General features: G+C 37.7%; 1 protein-coding gene and 1 long non-coding RNA gene across 21 annotated transcripts; one reads left to right on the top strand and one right to left on the bottom strand.

Annotated features, from left to right (window-relative positions):
- Positions 1 to 4,191: 4,191 nt before the first annotated feature.
- On the bottom strand, positions 4,192 to 15,809 carry LOC110856345 (phenolphthiocerol synthesis polyketide synthase type I Pks15/1). The gene is made up of 8 exons (XM_035856889.1): positions 15,654 to 15,809; positions 14,956 to 15,094; positions 13,899 to 14,294; positions 13,640 to 13,802; positions 11,095 to 13,572; positions 10,518 to 11,015; positions 4,884 to 10,425; positions 4,192 to 4,766 (listed from the first exon to the last, which is right to left on the bottom strand). The coding sequence occupies exons 1-8, from the start codon at positions 15,667 to 15,669 to the stop codon at positions 4,405 to 4,407; spliced, it is 9,594 nt and encodes a 3,197-aa protein (XP_035712782.1). The 5' UTR covers positions 15,670 to 15,809; the 3' UTR covers positions 4,192 to 4,404.
- A 1,820-nt stretch (positions 15,810 to 17,629) lies between these two features.
- On the top strand, positions 17,630 to 23,217 carry LOC110856192. 20 transcript variants are annotated; one of them, XR_002548548.2, is made up of 7 exons: positions 17,859 to 17,996; positions 18,078 to 18,166; positions 18,385 to 18,469; positions 18,544 to 18,592; positions 19,042 to 19,092; positions 19,197 to 19,277; positions 19,454 to 23,217. It is a non-coding gene; the product is annotated as an uncharacterized LOC110856192 (long non-coding RNA). The 20 variants fall into 20 exon arrangements; XR_004836251.1 differs by having other exon boundaries at positions 18,385 to 18,433; XR_004836252.1 differs by having other exon boundaries at positions 18,385 to 18,429.
- Positions 23,218 to 24,988: the final 1,771 nt, after the last annotated feature.

Genomic DNA, 24,988 nt, shown 5'->3' on the forward strand with positions numbered 1-24,988 from the left:
GACTGGACTCGAGTAGGGAAATTTAAGTTGGGTGCCAGTCAGACTGGATTAATTGAAGTTTGACCACGACTTATCTCTATTTCTTGTCCTCCCTTGAACCTTTTTCTGAATTTTGTGAACCTTCGTCACCTCTCCTCTCATTTGTCGAAGATAGTGATTGCCCTCCTTCCGCGTGGGTAAAGTTTGACATCCATTGGTCGTGGATGAAGTGTATGTAATTTAGTGGCAGTGATTTTGCCAAATATATTTGTGAACCTTTGTGAAAATTAATCAGTGCGACTCATCAAGCCAGAGGAGGAACACGTACCCTCTAAGTCCCTCGTCACTCACTCATTTACCTTTTGTACCTCTCTCTCTAAGTTTTGTAGAAATTAATTGTGTGACAATAAATGAACCATCACAAGTAACTACTAAAGGCGATTGGAGATTATATGAGCACCTAAAGTATTACCTTAAATACGATGACTGTGGATATCCTTAATTTGTTCGATGTGTTCTCCATGCACCTGAGCAACAGTCCGACAACGTTTTTTCCACGCCGAAAATACCCCTTGACACATTTCAGGGGTGATTTTCCTCCACTCCGCCTTCAGAAGTTCCCAGAACCCATCCATTGTGGTTGGCCGCTTGCTAAACATTTTTTGTTTCAGATGACCAAATCCGAAAAAGTCCATAGGAGATATATCGGGTGACTTGACCGGGATTAGGGTATTTTTGATGATTTTTGTGCCTCTTCTGGCCTCAAGGTCTTCTGCGTATTGTTGTGTAAAGGTGGCGGTATGCGATGACGCTTTGTCGTGATGAACAAAAACTTTATCGTAATCTGTGGGATACAGTTTTGGCAATTCTTTTTCCAACAGTGGTTTTAGGACATCGCTCACATATCTGGCAGAATTTATCTTTGGGTTTGGGGGGACTTTGATTAAGTCGAGGACCCCACGACCTGTTATAGCGCCCACCACCATAATCTTGTCACCAAACTTTTCTCTCTTTGGGCATACATACTTCTCAACATCTTCCCGATGTTCTGTGTAGCAGATTTTCCTATCCCCTTTACAGTCTTGGAGATAAAACCATGCCTCATCCAATGTGACAACAAATTCGGATTTTCCACCTGCCAAGTGGTCCTCATACAGGCGCCTAGAGTTGGTGGTCCGATTTGCCTTGTGGGAGTCTTCGAGGACATGAATAGACCGCTTCCGGTGGATTTTTTTGTGCAACTTTGTTTTTATTATGTGGCTGATATGTCCTTGTGACAAGTTGACGGCTTTTGCAATAGTTCGTTGGCCGGGTGGGTTCTCTTTAGAGGTTAAGCGATCAATCTTCTTGATTACCGTTTTTGAGGCTTTTACTGGAGGATAGTTATTTGGAGGTATGGGAAGTCCAGCGTTCTTTGCTTCTCTTCTAATTCCTACGCCATGTATTATGTTATGAATTGCACCCGTCGATAACTTTATTTCACTGCATTGTAAACGTTTTTGGATGTCTCGTTCAGAGGAACCACTCTTGGAAAGTACTAAAACTGACCTCTCCACTTCTGGATTTATTTTAGGACCCATGGTTGGACATAATTTTTTGAAATTTTTAATTTGTCAAGCTGAAACGTTTAGTAACGTGTGCTCAAAAATTCAAAATGCTCAGAACCGCGGTTTTCGAATACTGGGCGGGGCAATCTGCTCATATAATGTCCAATCGCCTTTTGTATTTTGTGACCACCACGCCACATTATTACACGACGGTCACATTACGCCACCAGTTACATCACACAAACACACACACATACAGTCGCCCTATTTTCTACACCACGATTTACACACCAAAAATGTTCTCCTACGGTTTGGACTGGCCACCCGAACCAGTAATATGATTCATATTATATGAATCCCTTAATTACCACCTACCTAAAAATTAGGGAGGAAGCCTTACATACTTTATATTGTGAAAACGACCCCGATCCTTCCACTCCGTCGGCCTTTTCGGTCATGTTATTCCGCGCGTTTACCTCTTCGACGTGGATTGGCCTCCTTGTTACACCTTTTTGTTGCGCACTCACGGCAAAATTAATCTCTCAGAGGGACAATTAATTGTGTAAAAATATGTTCAAAGGTCAAAGTTGAAAAATTGACAATTTTTCCCTTCGAGCTTAATGGAAATGGAGTTTGCTTCGTCCGCTTGGTAAGAATCTTCCATTTTGTAAACTTTGACCTCAAATGTTTTGATAAATCCCAGCCATCGCACAAACTGCCTCAATATACGTTGGTTGTATTGACTTGGACCACTTAATTTTAAAATTTCAACCAAATCGGAGAGTTGCACTTCACACCCTCGCATTGTAAGTAAACTATCTATTAAATCCTGGGTAAACTTTGCTCTGGATCAAGATAACGTTACTATGGATTTAGTCTACTCAATTTAGAATTGAAAGTTTGATTACTTTTCAAAAGTGTAGCAGTGTCGAATCCAGATGACTCGTTCATAAATTTTCTGTTCATCTTTGGATTTAGACGCTTTTCAACTTTTTGATGTCGCCATCGTTAAAACGAAGCAAGGTTGTATACAGGACAGGATTGAACGAACAATATTTTACAGAAAGAGAGGGATCCAGAAAAATTGTCTCCTTGTCAAGGAACCCATTGTACAGAATGAACCTAGCATTTGGACTTCTAAGCGGGATCGGGCCGGCGGATTTATGAGGAAGAAGACAAATCAAATGTTGGAACATGGGTTGAGCGCATTGTGGTATGATTCCCATGAGAGGGAAACACTGACGCGGCCAATTTTGAAAAAGGCGGTCTTCTTAGCTATCAACTATGAGGTTCTGGGAATACGAAAAGTAGCCTTTGCGTGACGGGGACGGGGAGTATTTTGATCTTTGGCTGTATTGGGTTTTTACTCATTGAGGAGGTTCGCCATTGGTGGGTTTGCAAAAAAGTTGGGATGTTGGAAATAAATAGGCCGGCTGCGGAAGCGGAAACGGGGGGGGGGGGGGCTTTGATAGAGAAAAATCCAACCGAGGTTTTTGTAATTTTTTGGGTTTCATAAGATTTAGGCCAGGTTGACACAAACATTTTCAAATTAACTCTGTAGCCCACAGCCAGCATATGAATAATAATAGTGAATAATAATCTCTCTCAGCATATAAATAAATGAATAATATTCAATTATTTTTGTAAAATAAACTAAAATTGTTTACAATCTCCTTTTCTGTCGAATATCTAAGATATGAATACATATTTCTTGCGTTGCACCTGCGCATTTTCACTCTTTGAAGTCCAATATTAAAATAACACCTAACGGTATTAATACACGACACTATCAAAGTGGTATTTACGTATATGTACGTAATACACTGTTTGCTGTCCGGTATAATTTTACTTAATACCAAACCGATCGAAACTTTATTACCAAAAAATCAGCACTTGCATGTCTGTAACAGATTTCTGGTAAAGTACGTATTACCAAATGTATACCAACGTTATTTCTGGGAGGTTAGGTTTTAGGAATTCGTAGCCTGAGCTTAAATATATCCGTAATAAATACAAAGGATGAATTTAAAACGTCAAGGAGCGGAGTACACTTGCCACCAAAATTGCAGTTAGGTAATTGGCTGGAAATTTTGATGGCGCTAAAACCCATATATTTTCGAAACACGAAAATCAATGCTTTAAGCAGGCGTAAATAAAATTTTAGCACTAAAATAGCACTGAATATTCGAGTTGAGATATAATCAACAAATACGAAATTTATTAATATATGTACATACTCTTACAAATAATGTTACCGTCTTTAAGATAATGCATTAAAATGACATTTGCGTGAAAGATAAATACGTCATTAAACTCTGTTAGAAATCTGGTATGGCCATCTGGGTATTGAATTCTCAATATTAAAATTAGCCCGGCTTGGTATTAAAATTGGCACCGTTTCGTACTAAAATTATACGGGTTCGTAAAAACTTGCTGTTGATATGGCAGAACTTTAGTTCTGAGCTATTTCTATACGGTATTATTTATGAATACCATTTTGGTGGAGTTATATATGAACGCAGCTGGTGGTTAAAATAGTGGTCATGTGAACCTTGGACCTCCAGATGGTCAGAAAGCGATTCTAGAAATATCCAAATTTTGTGAAATATCATCAATATATCTGCGCGGGAAGACTTGTTTAATAAAATTTAATTAAGCGAATCAATTAAACGCGCATGATTTATTTATTAACGTATTTATACAAGCAAATTTTTAATGACAAACGATTGAAAAAGAAATATTCTCCCTTTAGGCAAGTATTTAATAAGTAATGCTTAAAACTCTTAAATGTTTATAATGGAGGTGCTACTTACCTATATCGTGCATTATTTTGGTACCTTAGACAATTAAAATCGAAAAAGCACGTGAGATAAAAACATTATTTCACATAATTAATCCCATATTTATCAAAAATGCCTGTCTTCTTTGCCATGGTCAAGTCGTTACGGAGTATGTCCCACGAGGGCATTATCTTGGACGGGTAGATGTCAGGAATAAATCTGGCCAACTTTTTGCTCCATGCAACATCTTTCTTTCCCGAAAGGAAGGCTACATAGGAAGCTGGTGGTTCTTCGACAACGGTTACATGGTCTCTCTCATACTCAATCACTTGGTTGATAACTTCCTTCATTGGGGAATTGTCCTTCAAGTGTACCGCCCGTCTGAGAAATTCATCTGGTTCCAGCACATCAACATTCACTCCTAGTTCTTTGGCTAATTCGTCAAATTCACGTTCATCACCTACACATAGAAAAGTTAAATGCATGACTCCTTTAAATTGTTTAGCTAAAAACTAAAACCTGTGACTTATAAATTAAATCGTACGTCGCAATTATACGAAATATTATACCTACTTACCTAACTCTGGGTTAATTACGTTGTACATTTCATACGGTGCGTCCTCCATAAAGAACAACCTTAGCGAGTATTCTGCGCAAAGATCGACCGGCATCATGCATAGCGGGACGTTAACGGCAGCCATAACTTCTAGTTGCATATAGGTTAAGAAGCGCATAATTTGAAAGCTTTCAAGTGGTACATTTCCACCGATTTGACTGTCCCCTCCAATATTGGGCATCCTAAACACTTTACAAGGAACACCACGATTAACCGCTTGTTCAGCTAGGTTGTCGGCAATCAATTTAGAAATTATGTAGGCAGAGTCGGGAAATTGGTCAATTTGATTCAAACTAGGCCAAGTTTCCTTATAAATTTCGTCTTTATCCAGTTCTTGCTCCGTTGCTATGGTTGAGCCCTGGTAGATATATTTCAGCCTATTCGACACAGCAAATTCGAGCACGAATTTGAAGCCCTGCACGTTGACCATTCTACTGCTATGCAGGCTTTTAGTGTCATTGTATGTTTCTGGTTGCGCCGGACTAACTGCTAAATTAAACACAGCTTCAACTTCACTCGAGATTTTTGAATATGTGGTGGGATTCATGCCCATTAATTCTTTTCCAACGTCGCCAGGTATTGTTTCTACCCAGTTTTCCAGCTCTTGGCGAGAAAGTAGATTTTTCTCTTCTAAATATCGATAGAAGCGATCATCAGTCGAGAGTAGAGAGTTGGGTCTCATCAGACAATAGACTTTTTGAATCGATGGATACTGATGCCGTAAGTCGCGTAATATGTAGGGGCCAAGGGTTCCTGTTGCGCCAGTTATCAAAACCGTGGCGACTTTGGTTATTGGGCACAGTGTCAATGCAAGATCGCTATCTACTTGAATATTGTCTGGCAACGTTGCATCATTATACACCAAGTCTTTTAGCTGATCTCGTGTCAAGATATCCATAGGTTTATTTCCAGAGATAAGATCAACTAAACGAGTGGATAATTCTGCAACCGTTTTACAGTCTTTCACGGAACTAATTGAGATTTTGACTCGTTTTCCCACCGATGATTGCAATCCGTTCTTCATCTCAATCATCATCAAAGAATCCAAACCGAGATCTTGGAAGTTTGCGTGATCATCAATTTTTTCGCTTTCGTTCAATTTTAATGTAATCCGTATAATCTGTTTGATATATTTTGACAAAATGTCCATGCGTTCAGCCACCCCAGTTGCTAAATCATACTCTATCCAAAATTGTTCACCGTCAATTTGAAGAACGGATGCTTCTGATGAGTCCATAATATTTGACAATAAACCTCTGGCAGAAGCCAAAACCTTTTTAGCGGAACCCATATCTCCCTCGTATGGGATAATTTGAGTTTTGTGAGATTTCATTGCATCCTCCAATGCTGCGATCCCTTGATGAACTGTAAATGGTTTGATGAACGCATGTTTTGTATCTGCAGCCATTCCAACAGTACCCCATTGTCCCCAGTTGATGGTCAAGCCTGGTAATCCCAGACAATTTCTATAATTGATCAGTGAATCTAGATAGTAATTGGCTGATGCATAGTTGCATTGTCCCGGCGCAGCTAGGGTTGCAGTTATTGAAGAAAAAACTACAAAGTGTTCCAAAGGGAATTTCAGTTGCAAGCTTGCCATATGTAGATTCCAGCCACCTCTAACTTTTGCTTTGTACACGTTCTCGAATGTTTCCCAAGTTTGACTCTCTAATAGTCCATCATCCAAGACCCCAGCAGCATGAATTATTCCCCGGATTGGATAATTTCCGGGTACTTCCCTTATTAGCACTTGCAGTTGCTCAAAATCACTGACATCACATTGTCGGACGGTAATGGTTATTCCATCTTGACGTAAGTTGTTTAGGGAGTGGCTTACTTCCGGGGTAGGCGAACTGCGGCCAATCAGAATAAGTTTTTTAGCCCCGGAATTTAGCATCCATTTCGCTACTTCCAGCCCAATTCCCCCCAATCCACCAGTAATTAGATAAGTGGCCTCGTCGTAAAACATCTTGTACGATGGTATACCGTTCTTGTTCAGTTCTGGCATAGTTATTACAACCTTTCCAACATGTTTCACGTTCTCAACGTATTCCAAAGCCTCTTTAATACGAGATGATTCGAAGCAAGTATAGGGAAGTGGTAATGGGCACCGCTTGTCTCCGAGTCCACCAGTGAACTGTGTTCTTAAATCATCTGTAATGGGTCTTAGATCGCTCAAGGGAAGTGCAGAAACATCGATAATTTCATATCTTATGTCTTCTCTTAGTTCTTGAACTTCTCGCTTGCTCCAGATATTTATTTTGCTCATTTCAATAAATGTGGCACCATGGTCGCAAACAGATAACGTGGCTTCTTTAAATCCAGTTCCAGTCAATGAATTAAGAACAACGCTAACCCCTCGTCCATGAAGTGAAGCTCTGATGTCATACTGATATTCAGTCGTTCTTGAATTAAACACATATTTCAGTCCTAATGTTTTTAGGTAGTTTCGTTTTCTTTCACTTCCAGCAGTCACAATAATCGTGCACCCTATCTGCTGGGCCAGCTGAATAGCAATGAGGCCCACCCCGCCTGATGCTGTATGGATAAGTAAAATATCTTCTTTCGACGTCTTGTACAGATATGAGAGTGCATATAAAACAGTTAGTGCTGACAATGGGAAAGTTGATGCATCATTATAGGTCATAAAATCTGGTATTGGGAGGACAAACTCTTCCAGGGCGTTAAAATGGCTTGGAAGGGGATCTCCTGTTCGGCGAAGCACAGTAACACGGTCTCCAACCTTTGAGGTTTTGCACCCAGGCCCCACTTTTGTAATAACTCCAGCAATATCTATACCCAACTGGTTAATTGAATCGAAAGCAGGATCTGGTTTTGTTACCATTAAGACATCCAAGAAGTTAATTGAGTAGGATTTGATTTCCACTTCGACCTGTCCTTCAGTAAGTGGTTCAGTTTTTAATGCAGCAAAATGAAGGTCGGCTATGTCAAATGTTGGTGGAATAACTAGCTTAGTTTTATCTGTACGAGGTATCTCGATTGACGTATTTTTCACTTTGTAGTTAACTAAGCGAGGAACGCAACGTTTTCCTCTCCTGTAGGCAACCATTGTTTCGGAATCCCAGTGAAACAGCTCAGAGAATATTTCATCCTCAACATTTTCACTATAATCAACATCCACGGCTTTGCATCTGTAGTCGTTGTTTTCATTTCCTAGAACTTGTACCATCGTAACAATTGGGGAGGAGTCAGGTATGCTAGTCATGCAATCATTTGAACTAGTACACATGCATCCGCAAGTGACTGTAATCAATTTTGGAGGATTTGGGATTGAAGTTTCGGCTAAGTGCTTGCATATGTAGAGGAAGGGTTCGCATATCTGCCGGTAGCTTAAACCAGGTTCCATTCCCCACATAAAAATTATTCCAACAATACTATCTGTGTGGGCTGCTATATATTTGCAGATATTGGAGTTTGTGTCTGGTGTAACGTCATCACGAACTATGATAACGCAATTCTGTCCAATATTTAGAAGCCGTTGCTTAATTTTTAAGGTAAGCGAGCCTTCTTCATGATCGCCAAATAAGAGCCAAGTTGGGCCTAAAGACGCTATAATTGGTCCGGAATTTATAACGGAGCAAGCAGTTTTGCTTCCCAATTTTGCCATAATCAATGCGTTAAAACCTCCATAAGTTTCAACTTCAACAATCTCTGAAAATCCTGAAGTTTGTAAAAGGTCCCGCCATCCTTCAAGCGCAAGTTCACAATTCCAAGGGCGACGTGCTAAGTCCTCAAAAATCCAAAATCTATCCAAGCCACCATATGTTAGATTAACTTCTCTGCACGGTTTTACAAGTTCGTCCAAGATTAAGTAACCATGAGGCTTGAGAAGAAGTATTAGATTATTCAGTGATTTCTGTAGATCCTTGCTAGCACGAAGGACCCATGACGCCAAGATGACATCGTATTGTTGTGGAATAAATCCCTGGGATGATGGGTCCTCGTTTATATCCAAGACTGCAAAATTGGGTGAGATTTCGGTACCTTCGAATAATTCTTTACCTTTGTTCAAACACACGGAAGACAGATCTGTATAGGTGTAATCAAAACATGCTACTCCAATGTCAGTAACGTTTTTAATTAATTGAATTGTTCCACTGCCGACCCCACCTTCTCCACTTCCTACTTCTAGAATTCGGACGACTGGTTTTGTTCCAAGTTGCGAAAGATTTCCTAACAGTGCGAAAGTTAATGGATTTAGGGTTTCTCGTTTGGTGGTAAGCAAAGACCTTGTATTGCTAATTTCTTCTAGACCTTCCCCCGGTTTATCCTCAGGCATATCATCCAGTAGATCGAGCAACGAAATTTCACCGGTTAAGATTTTGGCCAGATTGGCCCATACCTTCTTGGCATTCTTAATATCTCCATTGGCCAGTTCGGGATGTGTAGCGAGAACCGTGTCTTCCAGTTTTGAAATTCGTGTACAAATGTATTCCAATTGTTGAGCTTGATGGCATTGTTGCGGTATAAAACAAACCACTTGATCACCAGATCGTTGTCCAACTTGTAATTCAAAATACCCATCATGGACCAATTCCAATAAAATATAACGGAGAAAATTACTAAAGTTTTTAACAACTTTAAGTTTTTCTGTAATATTAGGCCAGCTAAAGGACGTATAATCGTTTATTCCAAGATCAATCAAGGCCTTCAACATGTAGAGACATGTCGATTCTTTCAAACTGTTACAGAAGGATTCTTCGGCTTCCGTAAATTTAGTGCACACCGGCACTGATTCAACAATTCTGCGAAGTGAAATTGTCCCCCGTTCTATATCTGAGATTCGCCTATCCGCTGGTCCCATAGTTTCATTCCAAACACACTCTGCCATCATTGGATACAAACTTCGATGAGAGTCGATCAAAGCCATTATGCTCTGTAGCGAAGCCTGTACAATTTCTAGGCCAATTAAAGAAGCCATGAGTCTACCCGTATCGTCGTACATATGAGCTTCGTTATTATTATTGTTGAGTTTTATCAATATATATCCCGACGATGCAGAGTGATTCCACCAAACAAACTTCTCTATCTGAACGGGAACCAATAGTTTCGTCTTGGTCATTTCATTTCTTCGCCGATAAGCTAATATATAAGATTTTGCTTGAATCAAGGCATCAATAATCCATGGATGAATTATAAAGCGGTCCAAGTCGTCTTGAGTTTCGTAACATTTGAATGGAAATAGATATTCAGAATCATTTTCAGGATGTTTCCATCCTTCACTTGAAACAGTTTGACACGAGGGGCCTAGTCTCAGCTCGCTAGCTTCAAATAGTTCTTTGTAGTCATAATATAGTTTTACTGGCTCGGAAATCATGGACCGAATCTCGGCGAAATTTAATATGTTTGGATCTGCTGGTGATGGATTTGCATCAAATCTGGCCGAGGCGTTTTTAACCCATTTGAATTTTGATTTTTCTAAATGCAGACGAGAATAAATCGTAGATACAACATCACCTTCGTTATTCTTAGAAACAACGACCTAATAAAATAAATAAATTAAAAAATTAGTGATTGTCTAATCCTTGCTATCGCAGGGTTAAAGTATTGATCATCACTTGCTGTCATGCATACCTGAAAATCTGTTCCTTGTGATTCACTTAAGCAAACTGGAGTCGATATCTCAAAATTAGTAACTGCAATGGGACAGGTTGGCCTTATGTACGCCCCTTCTTCACATTTAACGTCCGCGAAGCCTGCAGTCATGCACATGTCGACATATCCCGCACATGGAAAGATAATCTTGTCTATAATCACATGGTCCCTCAAAAATGGCAAGCGTTGGACGTTCACATTAGATTCAAAAATCGTATTTTCTGAGGGGTTTGGAAAGTATGACCCAAGGAGAGGATGGAAGGGATAGGACCCTTTATCTTGGAGTGTCATCCAATGCGATTTCTCCTCGAATACATACCCCGGCAAGTCTATCTTTTTTGCCGCAGAAAAACGGTGAAAATTCTCCCAATTTACCCATGTGCCTAAGGAATAAAGTTGGGCAAAGGATGATAGGATTGTGGACCAATCAGGTGCATTCTTGCGAATTGATGGTAGGACCCTCAGTTCACTTGTTAACTATGGCAATTTCAAAATCTCATTACTTTTATAAGTGTGCTTACATTTTTGGTGATATCGACATTAAATTGAAATTTACCTCGTCTCCGTTAATCAGAACAAGTGGACATAGCACAGGGTGTGGTCCAAGTTCAAGGAATAAATTGTAACCCTCGTTTATGGCGTGTTGTGTGGCGTCTAGGAAATTAACTCGTTCCCTCGTGTGCCTCAATAAGTAGTTGACATCAATAATAGAAATGGGTTTTCCTTCGACCGCGGAAATGTAGGTAATTTGGGATGGCTGAAATTCCACTCCCGCAGCAACCTCCTCGTATTTTTTCAACATTCCATCCATGTGCCTAGAGTGGAATGCGTGTTGTGAATCTAATTTGTGGGTCACTACCCCGTTATTAACACAAAATTCTCTGAAGCCATCAATGAGTTTGGTGTCTCCAGCAACAACAGTTTGGCCGATTGAGTTTACAGCAGCAATATCCAGACAGTGAGTTCCATCCTTCTGCATTCCTGCCTTTTCAAGATATGACAAAACACTGTGCAAGCTAGTCGCAACAACCAACATTGACGACGATGGTAGGACATCGATAAGCTTGGATCTTGTTACAACCAATTTCAAGGCATCTTCCACAGTAAGCATTCCGGCAGCCACCATGGCAGCAAACTCGCCTAAGCTGTGGCCAAGGACAGCATCAGGTGTAATACCCCAAGACTGCCAAACCCGAAGGAGACAAATTTCTATGCAGAATATTGAAGTCTGACTTGCCGTAGTTGATTTCAAATTGAAATCGTCACCGTCTGAATTCCATAAGCTTTGCTTGATCGAGAATCCATATTTATGGATAAGAATAGCTTCGACACTGTCAAAGTTTGACCTGAATATGACGCTGGTGTCATATAGCTGTCTCCCCATTAAAATGTATTGCGAGCCCTGCCCAGTGAATAGGAAGCACTTTTTGATAACTTTCGAAGAAGGACTTGCAGCTTTAAAACTTTTCATGGCATCAATAAGTTCTGCTTTGGTAGATCCTAAGGCCACTTGTCGTAAGGGAAAATGTGATCGGCCAATGTGCATGGAATATTCGATATCATTCAGATTAGAATTGCAGTCATTAAGGTATGTTGAATATGCACGTATCTGCTCTGTCAACGAGGTCTCCGTTTTTGCTGAAAAGGTTAGCATCCTAAGCTCTCTGGTGTCCCTTAGATCCTGGAAATCGTTGCAATGTATTTCAGGTGGTTCCTGAACAATGACGTGTGCCTGAGCTCCTGTGAATCCAAAGGAGTTAACACCAGCAATGCGCGGGGTTGAGTTACCCCCACTAGGCCACGGAACGTTTTCGATCGGGATAATTGCCGGAATGGATGCAATATCAATATCGGGATGAAGATCTTTAAGGTGTAGGTGCTTTGGTATGAGATTGTATTTCATTGACAACACGGTTTTCTGAATGCTGGCTATACCGCACACAGATTCAGTATGCCCGATATTTGTTTTAACGGATCCTATGATTAGTGGGTCATCCACATTCCTTCCACCATATACTTGAGCAATTGCAGCAACCTCTATCGGATCACCAACGGGGGTACCGGTGCCATGAGTTTCTACAAATTTGATATCATTTGGGTCTACTCCAGCCCTGTCGAGAGCAAGCTGCATGGCTTTGGCCTCAACCGCGACTGTAGGCCTCCCCATGCTTCGTGATGATCCCTCTTGTACAATTGCGGATCCACGAATCAGTCCCCAAATCCGATCGCCAGCAGAAATTGCGTCAGGAAATCTTTTCAGGATTAGAGCCCCTACTCCTTCCGAACGTCCGAATCCGTTTGCCGTGGAATCAAATGTTTTGCATCTTCCATCCGGAGAAAGAATTCCTTCCATAGCTCCATCAGCTGGAGGGAATGGGTGGAGGAGTAGATTCACTCCCACCGCAATTGCATAATCACAATTCTCGTTTTTCAAACTATCGCAAGCCATATCAACACCAGCAATTGAGGTAGAACAGGCACTCTCAGTCGAAAGGGCGGGGCCAATCAGATCAAAAAAGTGTGAAATCCTTGCAGTCAATGGTCCGAGAGCGTTACCCATGTACACACGCAAAAAATCGGTGCCATTAATTCCTTGAAAATGTAACATTTCCTTAAAATCTGTTCTCCACCACCCTCCAAATACTCCCGTGAGTGTGTTCCTTAACTTAGCTGGATCAATGCAAGCATTCTCCAATGCCTCCCATACAACTTTGAGTGCCAGACGTTGCTGAGGGTCAAGGTATCCCAAGTCGGATTGATTTGTGGTGAAGAATTTTGCGTCAAATTTATCAACCGGGCAGGAAAGGAATCCAGCTTCCGTTTTACGGACATCATCCATCATGATGACGGCATTTTCATTTGTCCATCTCCACTCTGGAACACGCGACATTCCGTCCCTCCCATTTTCAAGTAGCGACCAAAACTCGTCCATATTATTCGCTCCCGGGTATCGACCCGCCATGCCTACGATTGCAATAGAGTCATTCAACAATGACGTCGACAACTGATGGTTTTTGTTTGAAAGAGGTTCTCGCTGGTAACGAAAAATTATATTTACTAGGTTTTGTTCATGAGGTGCAGATATAAAATGATTCACTTACAAGTGTGCCATAAGAAGTGGAAGAAAGTACGAGTGAATTCCAGTATTCGGTTAGCTCGCTTTGGAAACTTTCCTTTGTCTTGCACGTTGTCCCCATTGGGTGGCCAGAATTTGGAAACCATGCCATCTTTACATCGTCGCCACCACAAGGTTGCGGATATGCGCTGAGCGTATAAAATACAAGAAATGTATCTTATGAAATACATTTTATTGAATACATCATTTTGTTAAACACGCTGTAATATGTTTAAAATACAAACCTAGAAACATCAGACTCAATGCAGTAGATAAGTCTCCCGTAAATTTCCTCCAGTTCAATAATAGATTTTTTTGCAAAGTTTTTATCATTTTCAATCTCAACTATCATGTTCGTCATATTGCCATGACCAGTCTTGTTGCCAAATTTTGAGTCGATAACTATAGCCGCATACGGAGCGCGATTAGCATTGACCCACTGGACCCCATTCTGTCGGAATATGGAGTCACAGTTTTTCAACACAAGACAGTTGCAGTCCAGAAACACGCTGCATTTCAGTTGAGGAATTTGTTGAGCGTGAAGTTTTGCTAACGAGCGGAATTCCAAATTTTTTCCATCCTCACTTCTCCTTTCTGAGCTGATACGACGGCAACATTGAAATTCGGATTCCAATAACTCCCTAAATTCAAATAAATATTGCTCTTGCTAATAAGTATTTGCACATTTATTGATTTATAAATTAATTTTACTTAATAACAAAAAAGTGCATAAGAAAAGTCGAAAATCTTTTTCAGTTTAACTTTGTTATAACTTTGCGTAATCGTTATATTTAGATTTTTGGGATTAGTTGTTCCATACATTTTAGGGTTCTAATCTTCATAAGGCGTACCATCCAAACAAAAATTTCAACGATATTCCTGCAGAGAATTTACCCCATATCCTGCAGAAAATTTGCCAAACTCTCTGCGGGAAAAGTTTATGCAGAACGACTCCTGCAAAACTGTGCCGAATTATGCACATTGGTGCGATTCTGCAGAAAAAACGACAGAAATTTCCTGCAGGATTATGTACCAAAAAGTGCGCAAATGCAATATGCATAGAGATTTCTGCAGAACTCGACAGTGTTTTCTACTCGGGGAGTAACTCACAATAATTGTAAATTTGTCTTTAAGGCAACATTTTTCAACTAATAATAGCCGACATGGAAATCAATCCCTAGTTTATTGTAAGACAATAAACCTTGACATATCAGTAGCAAGAGTTTAATATATAGATATTCACAACTAATACAAGCATTTCTAAAAATCTACACAAATTCGTAATATCGGATAACAACTTACCCCATCGCCTTCGAAACACGGTCAGACACAATTACCCCAAGCGATCTCGTGGTCAGAGTTTGCTTGAGCGAGCGTCCCAGGCCGATACACTTCATGGCCTCGGTGTCGTCCCCGGCATACGTGACCCACATCTGACTCCCTACAAAGCAATAATGGAAAAGTTAACAACTATCAAGTTTCGCAACATACAAAATTTCAATAAAAATGATAAATACTTTATGATTTAATTAGACAAGTGGAATATTCAAATACTAAGAACAAATCATGACCTGATCACAATCAGATATTCCTAAATGATAAATGATGATGAATTATTATTCGTAAATGCTAAACTACTGATAATCTTTTCTATTTTTAATTTGAAGAAAATTAAGAGCCATCTAGAAGAATAAATTCGAGCAATAATTTTCGAGTTAATTATAATTAATGATTCCTAAACAATTAATTATTATTTATAAATCGTGTTTTTAGTCTAATTTAATTTTTATTGTTTTATAATTTCTCTAATATCTAATTTAATTTCAAGAAATGTCAGCCCAGTCAAACCGAATACATACTAGGAATAATTTGTGAAATGAAATTTTTGTTAAAAAAATACATCCCTGATTAATCTCATTTTAAAATTTTTTTATTCACAAAAATAATAAAATTATACAAAGTAAATGGAAATAATCGAATCTTAACCACCAACAACTCACCTATATCTCCACCCATTTCAAAGACGCAAAGTAGTATTTAGATTTCCAGGAAACGTTAAAAATTTCACAAACCCACAAATTTTTTCTTGAAGCAAATTCTCAAAATATGTTTACTTTGAAGTTGTTAATTAACGACTGACCTATAATAATAATCCTCTGGAGATTAAGTATGCATCATTCAGTTTAAAATACACTCTCAAAAATAATGTTGCCCTTTTCAAAAGAACGCACTATGAATTTCACATTAAGTAAACTATACTAAATCCAGAGGAACATTAACTTGATATAAAATATAGTTTGCTATATTAATAATAAGTTATCATTTGAATTATTTTTAAGAGTGTACGACTCAAGACATGATTTATGATTGTGATAAATGAAAAGTTGTTTGCTTGGCAGACTATTTACTTGCTTATTAATTGTCATACCCAAGGTTGCACAAAAAAATGTAATATTTCTTACAACTGAAGATTTTATATTTAAAACTACCTGAATCATGAAACATGTGGGTATGTATGTAGATCATGGATCTGGGTTAAATTTGAGTAAACAATGTATAAACCTTGATTTGCTGCACTAGATTACAAACTACATGTCGAATTACTCAACCGATTATTATTATATCCTGTTTGTTTTTTATCCCACTCATCGCATCTCGAAAAGTCACCTCTGTACCTACCCCGAATTTGACGAATGCATTTCATTTCTTGGTTTTTTCCTGGTCGCCAAGGTTACGTGAAGTGCATTCATATCATGGCAAGGCTTGGTCATTAGTTGATCATTCTTGTTCGCACTTGTATAACTAAATCTGATAAAGTAAAAATTCATATTTTTTTAGTTTGTGGATTGAAATGGATTTAGTTCCAAACAATGCGGGTCTATCGGGTGTAAAACTCAGATTTATGTACAAGGGGCCAGTTTAATTTTGTTCACTACAAAAAATAAGCATATCAATATGTTTTAAAAATTCCGGAACTGTTCGAACGCATTCAAATATTCTGACACAAGTTTAAGCAAAATGCTTTACCTGATTTATACAAAACCGACAGAGAATGGTTTTTGTAAATCGAAACAGTTCATCATTTTTATATATTTCAAAAAATGACCAACTCAAATTTCTAAATTATTAGATTTATAATAAATCGGATTTATGTAACAAATTTTTGATTTCGTCCCAAATTTGGCGTTGTAGAATGTCGTTGACCAAAAGTATGGAAGGGAAACGGTTTAAAATTGACGCTGCCGTTCTAATCTGAAAAATAGCAAGTATCTTTATACTAATATGCTTATTAAGTAGCGCAAGCTACTTTATGCGATCGGTTAGTTAGTCTGTCCGTCTGTCTGTCTGTCCGTGAGCACTAAAACTCGAGAACGCATCAAGATAATCGAAATCGGTTTACGGCATCATACACATGACCCCAGGGGGAGGATCCCGTAAACTTTTGGACCACACCCCCTCGGCGTCAGGGGGTGTGGTCGCGGTGTCACAATTTGGGCAAAACATGTTTTTTGGTGTTGTCGACATGCTCCAATATGGCGACTAAGGTCACGACCCAGCATTCTCAGCATTTTTGCGCTACTTATGTATCATGCTTTGCCGCACTTTATTTATTTTTAGAAACAAATTTAGGTTGGCGGATTATACAAAAGTCCGAGGTTTACATGCGAAAGACCTGACGTACCCTCAAATGTGGATCAAATCCTCTTAAATTATGAGGTTAATAGGGTACGTGCATACATATTTATTTACGACTCGTACGGCACGAGCAGAAAATAAAGAAATTTCCGGCAATTCGGGTAGTTTGATAATTAAGCGAAGAAGTGCCTTGTCGATAAGCGATAAAGACCTGGCACAGGATGTAATAATAATCGGTTGAGTAATTCGACACAAAGTTTACATACAATCAGATGTGGAGCTCAAATAAAGGTTTATACACACTTTGTATTTATTTATTGTTTAAGTAAAGTTGGATCTATGTATATGAAAATACTCTTATTCAGGTAGTTCTGTAAAAAATATTACAATTCCAGATTATGCACATAATTGGTGTGATCATTAATTAATATGCAAGTATGGAAGTAGATTTAGCAAAAATTTATTTAAAAGCAGTTTATTAATCTTCATTATAAATCAGAGTTCTGCGTCGTACTTAATTTCAACTAAAGAAAACTTGCAGTTTAATCTCCGAAGAAGAATTATTCCAGGTCAGTTGTTCATTAACACCTTCAAACTAAACACCTTTCCACAATTTTCACAATTCCAGGTAAAATTTGCAGGTCTTCGTAATTTCGATTTATGTTTGATTGGAAATCTAATAGGAGTGAAATTGGACATGGAGTTAGGTAGATTTCATTTTTCTTAAGTATAATTTTCCAATTTTTATTAAACCCTGCATTTAACAATAAAAATTATGTATATTTAAGAAAACGTCTGCAGGATTCCTAACTTTCGGGAATTGTAATCGAATTACAACCGACCTTGTTCAAGCCCGATTAATTTTTGAGCATTTTAGGTTGGTTGAGAACACCAATTTTTAGAAGCAGCATTTTGTGAATTGGGATGTGATACAGATGCGAAAAATTCAGCAAGTTACAAGCTCGATTGTCCAGTACAGGCTTCACCTTACCGAAAAGTGAGCGTTTTCGCGAACTTACGGTACTCACAACGCTCTGAATTTTGCACATCTACCGCACTAAATGTCGTTTCTAAAAGTTGGTATTACAAACTGAGGTTCTAAAAAATTGATCCGGGTTCAACATGGTTTGCTTCCGCATTGTTAGTAAGAATTTATTCAAATTGACTATGCTTATCTAAGGTACAAAGAATACTGCATTTTGCAAATGCTCGATCCCGTTAGATTTACTCCGTATCAATTTTCCAATTTCTTAGGAGCGAGGCAGACATGGCTAGCTTATTCCTGGGATGATAAGAAAGCAGGGTCCGGAAAAATCTAAAGTTTTAATCAAAAGATAACAACCCGCCGATCTTACAATGGAGGTCTCCCAACGTATGCTCTGAGATTTGGACGAAACTGGTGTAAATTGATCACAAACTAAATTAGTGTGAAATTTGCAAATGCAACTATCTGCAAATGCGCAGGTTTGGCGGAGATATTTGAATAAAAAGAGGTGAAAACTCGCAAATTTGTAAAGCAAAATTCGAAAAGTGTAAAATTGATGGCATTTTGGGCGCGTTTTCGCCTCTTTTTATGCAAATATCTCCGCCAAACCTGCGCATTTGCAGATAGTTGCATTTGCAAATTTCACACTAATTTAGTTTGTGATCAATTGACACCAGTTTCGTCCAAATCTGCGAGCATACGTTGGGAGACCTCCATTGTTAGTTAGTGTTAATGGGTTTTGTGTATTGGAATTTATTTGCTTTCAGGTAAAACTGGATGTGGCAACGTTTCCGAAAACTTTAACATATCCGGAATACGTGAGTTGAATTAGCAAACGTCTGTATTGAAACTTAGCCAGTCATTTAATTTGAGGAATAATTTTATTATTAATTTTATGCCAACCTATTTTTCAAAATTTTAGCACAGAAATCACAATTAATCATAAATACGAACAGACATTTTCTCCCGTTAGCCTGCCAAGGTTTCACAGACATTAGAACATGTAAGCCAATGACAAGGGGTTATGATTTTTGAGACTAATTGTCTTTGTGAACACTGCGAATTTTGTTATTCCTAATTTTGTTATTCCTAAAGCATTTATACGAGTGCAACAAGCTTTTAAGGATGACCTTATTATAAATTAAATATAGTATGTATATATTTCATTTAATTAAACAGGTCTCACAGATTTGAGCGTTAATTGGGAAAACAGTCCAACCATTTAACACGACCCGCCGTGTGATAACATCAAATTGCTACATTTAATTGGAAAATGTGACAACCTTCAATATCTCGCTTTTTCTAGGAATTTTTCTTTGTTAATAGTATTACATAAAAATCTTATTTTGTACGTTATAATTTGAAAATTCCCGTGACGTTCCTGTTAGGAACTTCCTGACTGGCTGCCAGCTTAATGGTGCTGCCAATCACGTCACGGGTAAGTTTTTTGAATAATATGGTTATTATTGTGATTATAATTATCATTAGGATCATAATTAGGAGTATCATTATGAGTAGCAACCCTACAAAATTTCTTTAGAAATCTTGAAATTTCTTAACAACATTTAAAAAATAAGAACGTAAATTAAATCTGAAAAGTGAAATATTGAAAAACGTCTGCCCCGAACGAGAATTATCCAGGAAATTGCTTCTTTAGTTCAAACTTCGTTATTACTATTCGTTAAAATTTTTTACCATTTTGTTTAACACAAAAAATCCGATTGTGACTGTATTCATGATCACAAATAACTTAAACTAGTAAAATTGCTAATTTCGCCTTAATTTGAAATTAAGTGTGCTACATAAACACAATGTAAGGAAAACCTGAAAACGATTCAGCCCGAGTTATGCGTCACTAGCATTACCACATATTGGAGAATAATAACAAAGAAATTAATCACATGAACGACAACAATATAAATAAGTTAAGTAATCCCTAATCAAAAACACGTGAACTCTAATATCCGTCATATCAACCCGCACAACCGCCCTTCTACCTTAGCTTGTTCCTTAATAGGTTATAGTTAATAAACCCATGCGAATTTACAATTAGGACCATGGGTAAAGGATTAATTATTTACTCGCTGAAAACATCAATCTCCGATAATTATCTCAAATGAATTAACCTTAGCAAAACCAGTTATTGACATATGTGCACTCTTAGGAATCCAGTATTATACTAATACCAGGTATTATACTAATTATTTTCATATGTGGCTCTACTTAAATAAGTGGAATTGTTAAGTAATAGCGTCTAATAAATAATTTTTGTCGGGTATTAAAGTTTTTCTATACTTGAAATAATTAAGGTCCGGAATAATTTTAATATCAAGCTGTAGCAAGGTTAACACCGAGCAACCTGCCTGACCATACAAGATTTCCAATAGCGTGGTATCAATCAAAATAAGTGTAAACACCAGCATATTCTTCCCAATTGGAAAAAAATAAAAATATGTTATACACTTCTGTCGAAAGTTATTGTAATAATCGAAAAAACTAGATGCTAGATACCGTCAAAACTACTACTTCGTATTTTACAAGGTATTTCATTAAGTTTTTAAGTCTAGACCTTCTCTCAAGGATTACTATGAAACTTAAATGCGAAAGATACGAAGACACAGAGTTCTACTAATATATGATTAAACTGCAGCCGTTACGATTTTGTAGATCATAAAAAATGCCTAAACTAAATAGAGGCCAGGAACCGAATGATTAGTTAGATAAGCACTTACAAACTTCCTGTATTGATTTACCTACCTGAATTTTAGCTTGAATCAAACAAAACCTGAGTAAGGCGCAGTAAAACCCTGGGGTAGAATTAATAAATACACGTACTTACTTATAAGTTATAACCTATAGTAACCGACGCTGCCATTTTATTTGCTTCGACTTTGTTGTAGCCATAATGTAAATGAATAGATCGCATTGTCCTGTCCTTCACTTTGTTGGAATTTCCTCTTGAATCTGTCCGTTCGTCGTAGTCTTACTTTGGCCAGAAATCCAATTTCGCCGCAGTTTGGCATTTAAAAATATGCCAAAAACTAAACTCCGTTCTGTTTGATTTCGACTGCAAATTTGGAAACCATGTCATGACCTAGAAACCCTTTCGAATACAAATGTTTCGTCTCCAAACCCTTTCGCATTCAGCGTACTGCATTCTTATCGTGGGCCACCTCTGCTTTAGCCACTTGACAACAACCAAACAGTTCCAAGGTTTTATTTTCTTATGTATATTCGTAATTATTTTGTGTGGGCATTGGAACTATGAGTTAGACTCAGCCGCCGTGCAGATAATCTACTCAGTAATTACATTTGAGGCAAACATTTTTAAAGGTAAGTACCTGACATACAAATTTAATTTCGAACTGAAAACATAACCATAAGTGTTCCGTGTGAGTACTTATAAAACAATTTCCCAGGCAAACCTGCTATGGATGCGAATAGAGAGACAAAATTGTTGAAGCTGTTCATCCATGCCACCTTCTACACCATTATTGCGTTTATTATGCCCATTCCTGGACTAATATTACTGGACCCTTGCCTACCACCGTTTCTCCTTTCGGTAAGAGATGATTGCAGCTCCATTACCTGGTCCGTTGGAGTTGAACACCTATCCAAATTTGCAGTTGGAACATCTTCTGTGAAACGTGGATGATTACGCAAATCACGATGGGCGAAGTACTAGAAATCATGTACATCATGTTTGCCTCTATTTAAAAAAACTTGTAAAACAAAGTACACAAATTTGCGATTTTTTGGTTTGTCAGAAATATTAGAGAAGCTGATACGATTTCCAGGTTCAAAGCATGTATCAAGCTTTACCAAAGTATACAAATTCTTGAGAAAATGTTCAATGGATTTCTCATGGTTCGTCTCATTCCCGTCTTCATGCTCATGATGCCGACTTTGCAGATTCTTGCACAGTACGTGTCCGTCATGTTGCATAATGATATACCAATGCCAGCCTTTCTGATTTTCCGTCTGGTCGGGGGGAATTCCTCCATTAACAATGTTTTCGTCTTCACGATGGCATCCTGGGTGCATAATGTTTCCACTAAAATCATGCGGGAACAAGTGAACGCAATGGTACGCTGTGGGTGGGGTGGGAGGAGATCAGCCTTGATTAAAGGAGCTAAGGCTTGCACAGTTCTAAAAATTAAATTCGGGTCTAATTTCATCGACAGGGGGACACCGTTGGTAATTCAAAAATTCTGTTTAGACCAAACAATGTCACTAGTTTTGATCGATGAATCATCGATGGAACGCTAATTTTAGCAAATTACAAGCTGCATTTCTCAATATCAAAACTATTCTGATTCCGATATCAGGAAAAACCACGAATTTCGGGTGAAGTTAGGTTACCATTTTAGGTTACCAATTTAATCTCACATATAAAATTCCTTTTCTTGCATTTGTTCACACCTACAGCGTAAAATCCTATGCGCATATTTACCGTTGTAGAGAAATTTGTTCGATTTTATTTAAACTTATTGAAAACAAAATTATCTTACACTAACAAATTTAACCGTAACACGCGAGATGAATTTTTTGGATGGTGCGTGCATAAATATTATAGTTTTCATGACACTATTCATCCTCTCGTATTTCATGGAAGGGTTGCTGATGGAGTTTTGGTACGAGGAGCGTAGGTAATAAATTACAGATTTTTTGGTAATCTTCCCGGTGACATTGTTACTTCTAAATAATTACAATTTTTACATTTGCAGATACTTTGTTATTCCTCCGGATTTCTAGTCCATCAAGGGAAAAATTTGAAAAAGCTGGGGAATAGTCGATACCCACTAATACTTATGCAGTTCATTTAGAATATATATAATAAATAAGCTTAAATAGATACATATTTTAATTTAACCCAAGGCGTAAAATACTCTATAAAAATTAGTTATTTTGTAATAAAGACTTATTCCAAAAGATTAGATTAACTGATATGCACGCTACTGCGTGTATTTGGCTAAAACCCCATTGAAACAGATACGATTTTTTTGACTGACTTATCCCTAAAAATAACTACTCTAAAAAATAATTTGCGAACTTTCGCAGCTTCAGTCCTAGTTTAAGTTAGAAAAATTTGCATTTCTCGACATGTGGCAATGCAAGCATGTATATCTGTAATGAAACATCGAATCATTTTTATGATTCCAGTAAAATATTACAAACAACAGCGAATTTTGAGAATAATTGCAAAAATATATATAATATGCCAATATAATTCAATAGATACATGGGGCAACCATGGACATATAACTTATAACTTAAAATTATGACGAATGACGTAATTTATACGTTATAAGTCATAGAAACGCCATCTGTTGACGTATACTTATAATTATAAGTTAAGTTATAAGTCATAATTTTAAGTTATAAGTTATATGTCCATGGTTGCCCATATATAGTTATATGGTTGCCCCATGTATCTATTACCACTACGTGATGATCCATGTATTCATAAATCGAATCAAGGGTGGAAACTGGGGGACACAAATTCCTTAGAATGGGTGAAATGTTTTTCTACAAAAGCCCCAGTTTTTTTGGTAGAATTACTAAAAACAACAGGTGAGAACTATTTTCCCCTAACAAATATAATGTGTTCTTTATTCTAGAATCTGTATAAAATAAAATACTTATTTATTGAATTGATTCCATATGTACACGTTAAGCAAGAGTGAGCCAAAATTCACTCGCTGTGCAAATTCAAGGTGTGCTAAGGTTATTTTCTCTCTTATTTAGAAGCTGCAAGCGTGTAATAAAGATTTTCTTTAAATTTCATACGTGTAAATCAGTGTTGAAAATATTATTTTCAATTATATTACGTGTCGGCTTCCTACGCGACAAAATATACATATTCCAGCTCTCCTACCGACGGTATTGTCACCAACGACCTCATTTCTTCTGTGTCATCATCAAAAAGGAGATTGAAATGCTAATTAGATTTTACAGCATGCACCGCATACGCAACAGGGATAAATAAATCGTTCCAGTGCCACACGTTAAGGATCGGGTTGTACAAACTGCCTCGAACCTCCCTTATCTCACAGTTGTCTAGAAATAAATATTCAATTCTATTAATTTAAAAACCGAATTAACAATGCAATGGTGTGCAGTGCAACTGTCCGATTTTGTTAAAATTTTAAAATTGGGAGGTTCAAGTCATTGCAACTAACGTTTCTTGAGGCACTTTGTGCGATGGTTGGGATTTGTCAAAATATTTTAGATGAAAATACTAATTCGAAAAATTCGTGAAATTATGATAATGAGAACCAAGATCAAGTCGAAAGAGAAAATTTTTGCGCCTTTTAATAAATTTATGACTTACACTCTCATTTTCTTTTTTAAGGTGGCTAATTATTCGTAAATACGTTCTCCGCTCAACCAATAATTGATCTTCCTTTCGTATTTTCTAAAACAACATAATTAAATTATTAAAAATTGATAATTTTAAAAAATTATTGTAAGTTCTACCTTGTTTTTATAAAGTTTCCACGGCAAGAAAATCACTACGAAAATGAGGGTGACAATTAAGACCTCGGGGGCTCCGAAGCCTAGATTAAAAACACATTTTATTTATTTATTTATTTACTTTCATTATTTTTAAAAACATCAACCCACAATGTCCGTCGCAACTAATTCAAATTCCATTTTTTTCTCCTGGAACTCATCCTCAATTGGCATAATTTAAGCAGAAAACACCATTTA

Source organism: Folsomia candida, unplaced genomic scaffold (genome assembly GCF_002217175.1).
Source record: "Folsomia candida strain VU population unplaced genomic scaffold, ASM221717v1 Fcan01_Sc015, whole genome shotgun sequence".
NCBI classification, from domain to species: Eukaryota; Metazoa; Arthropoda; class Collembola; order Entomobryomorpha; family Isotomidae; genus Folsomia; species Folsomia candida.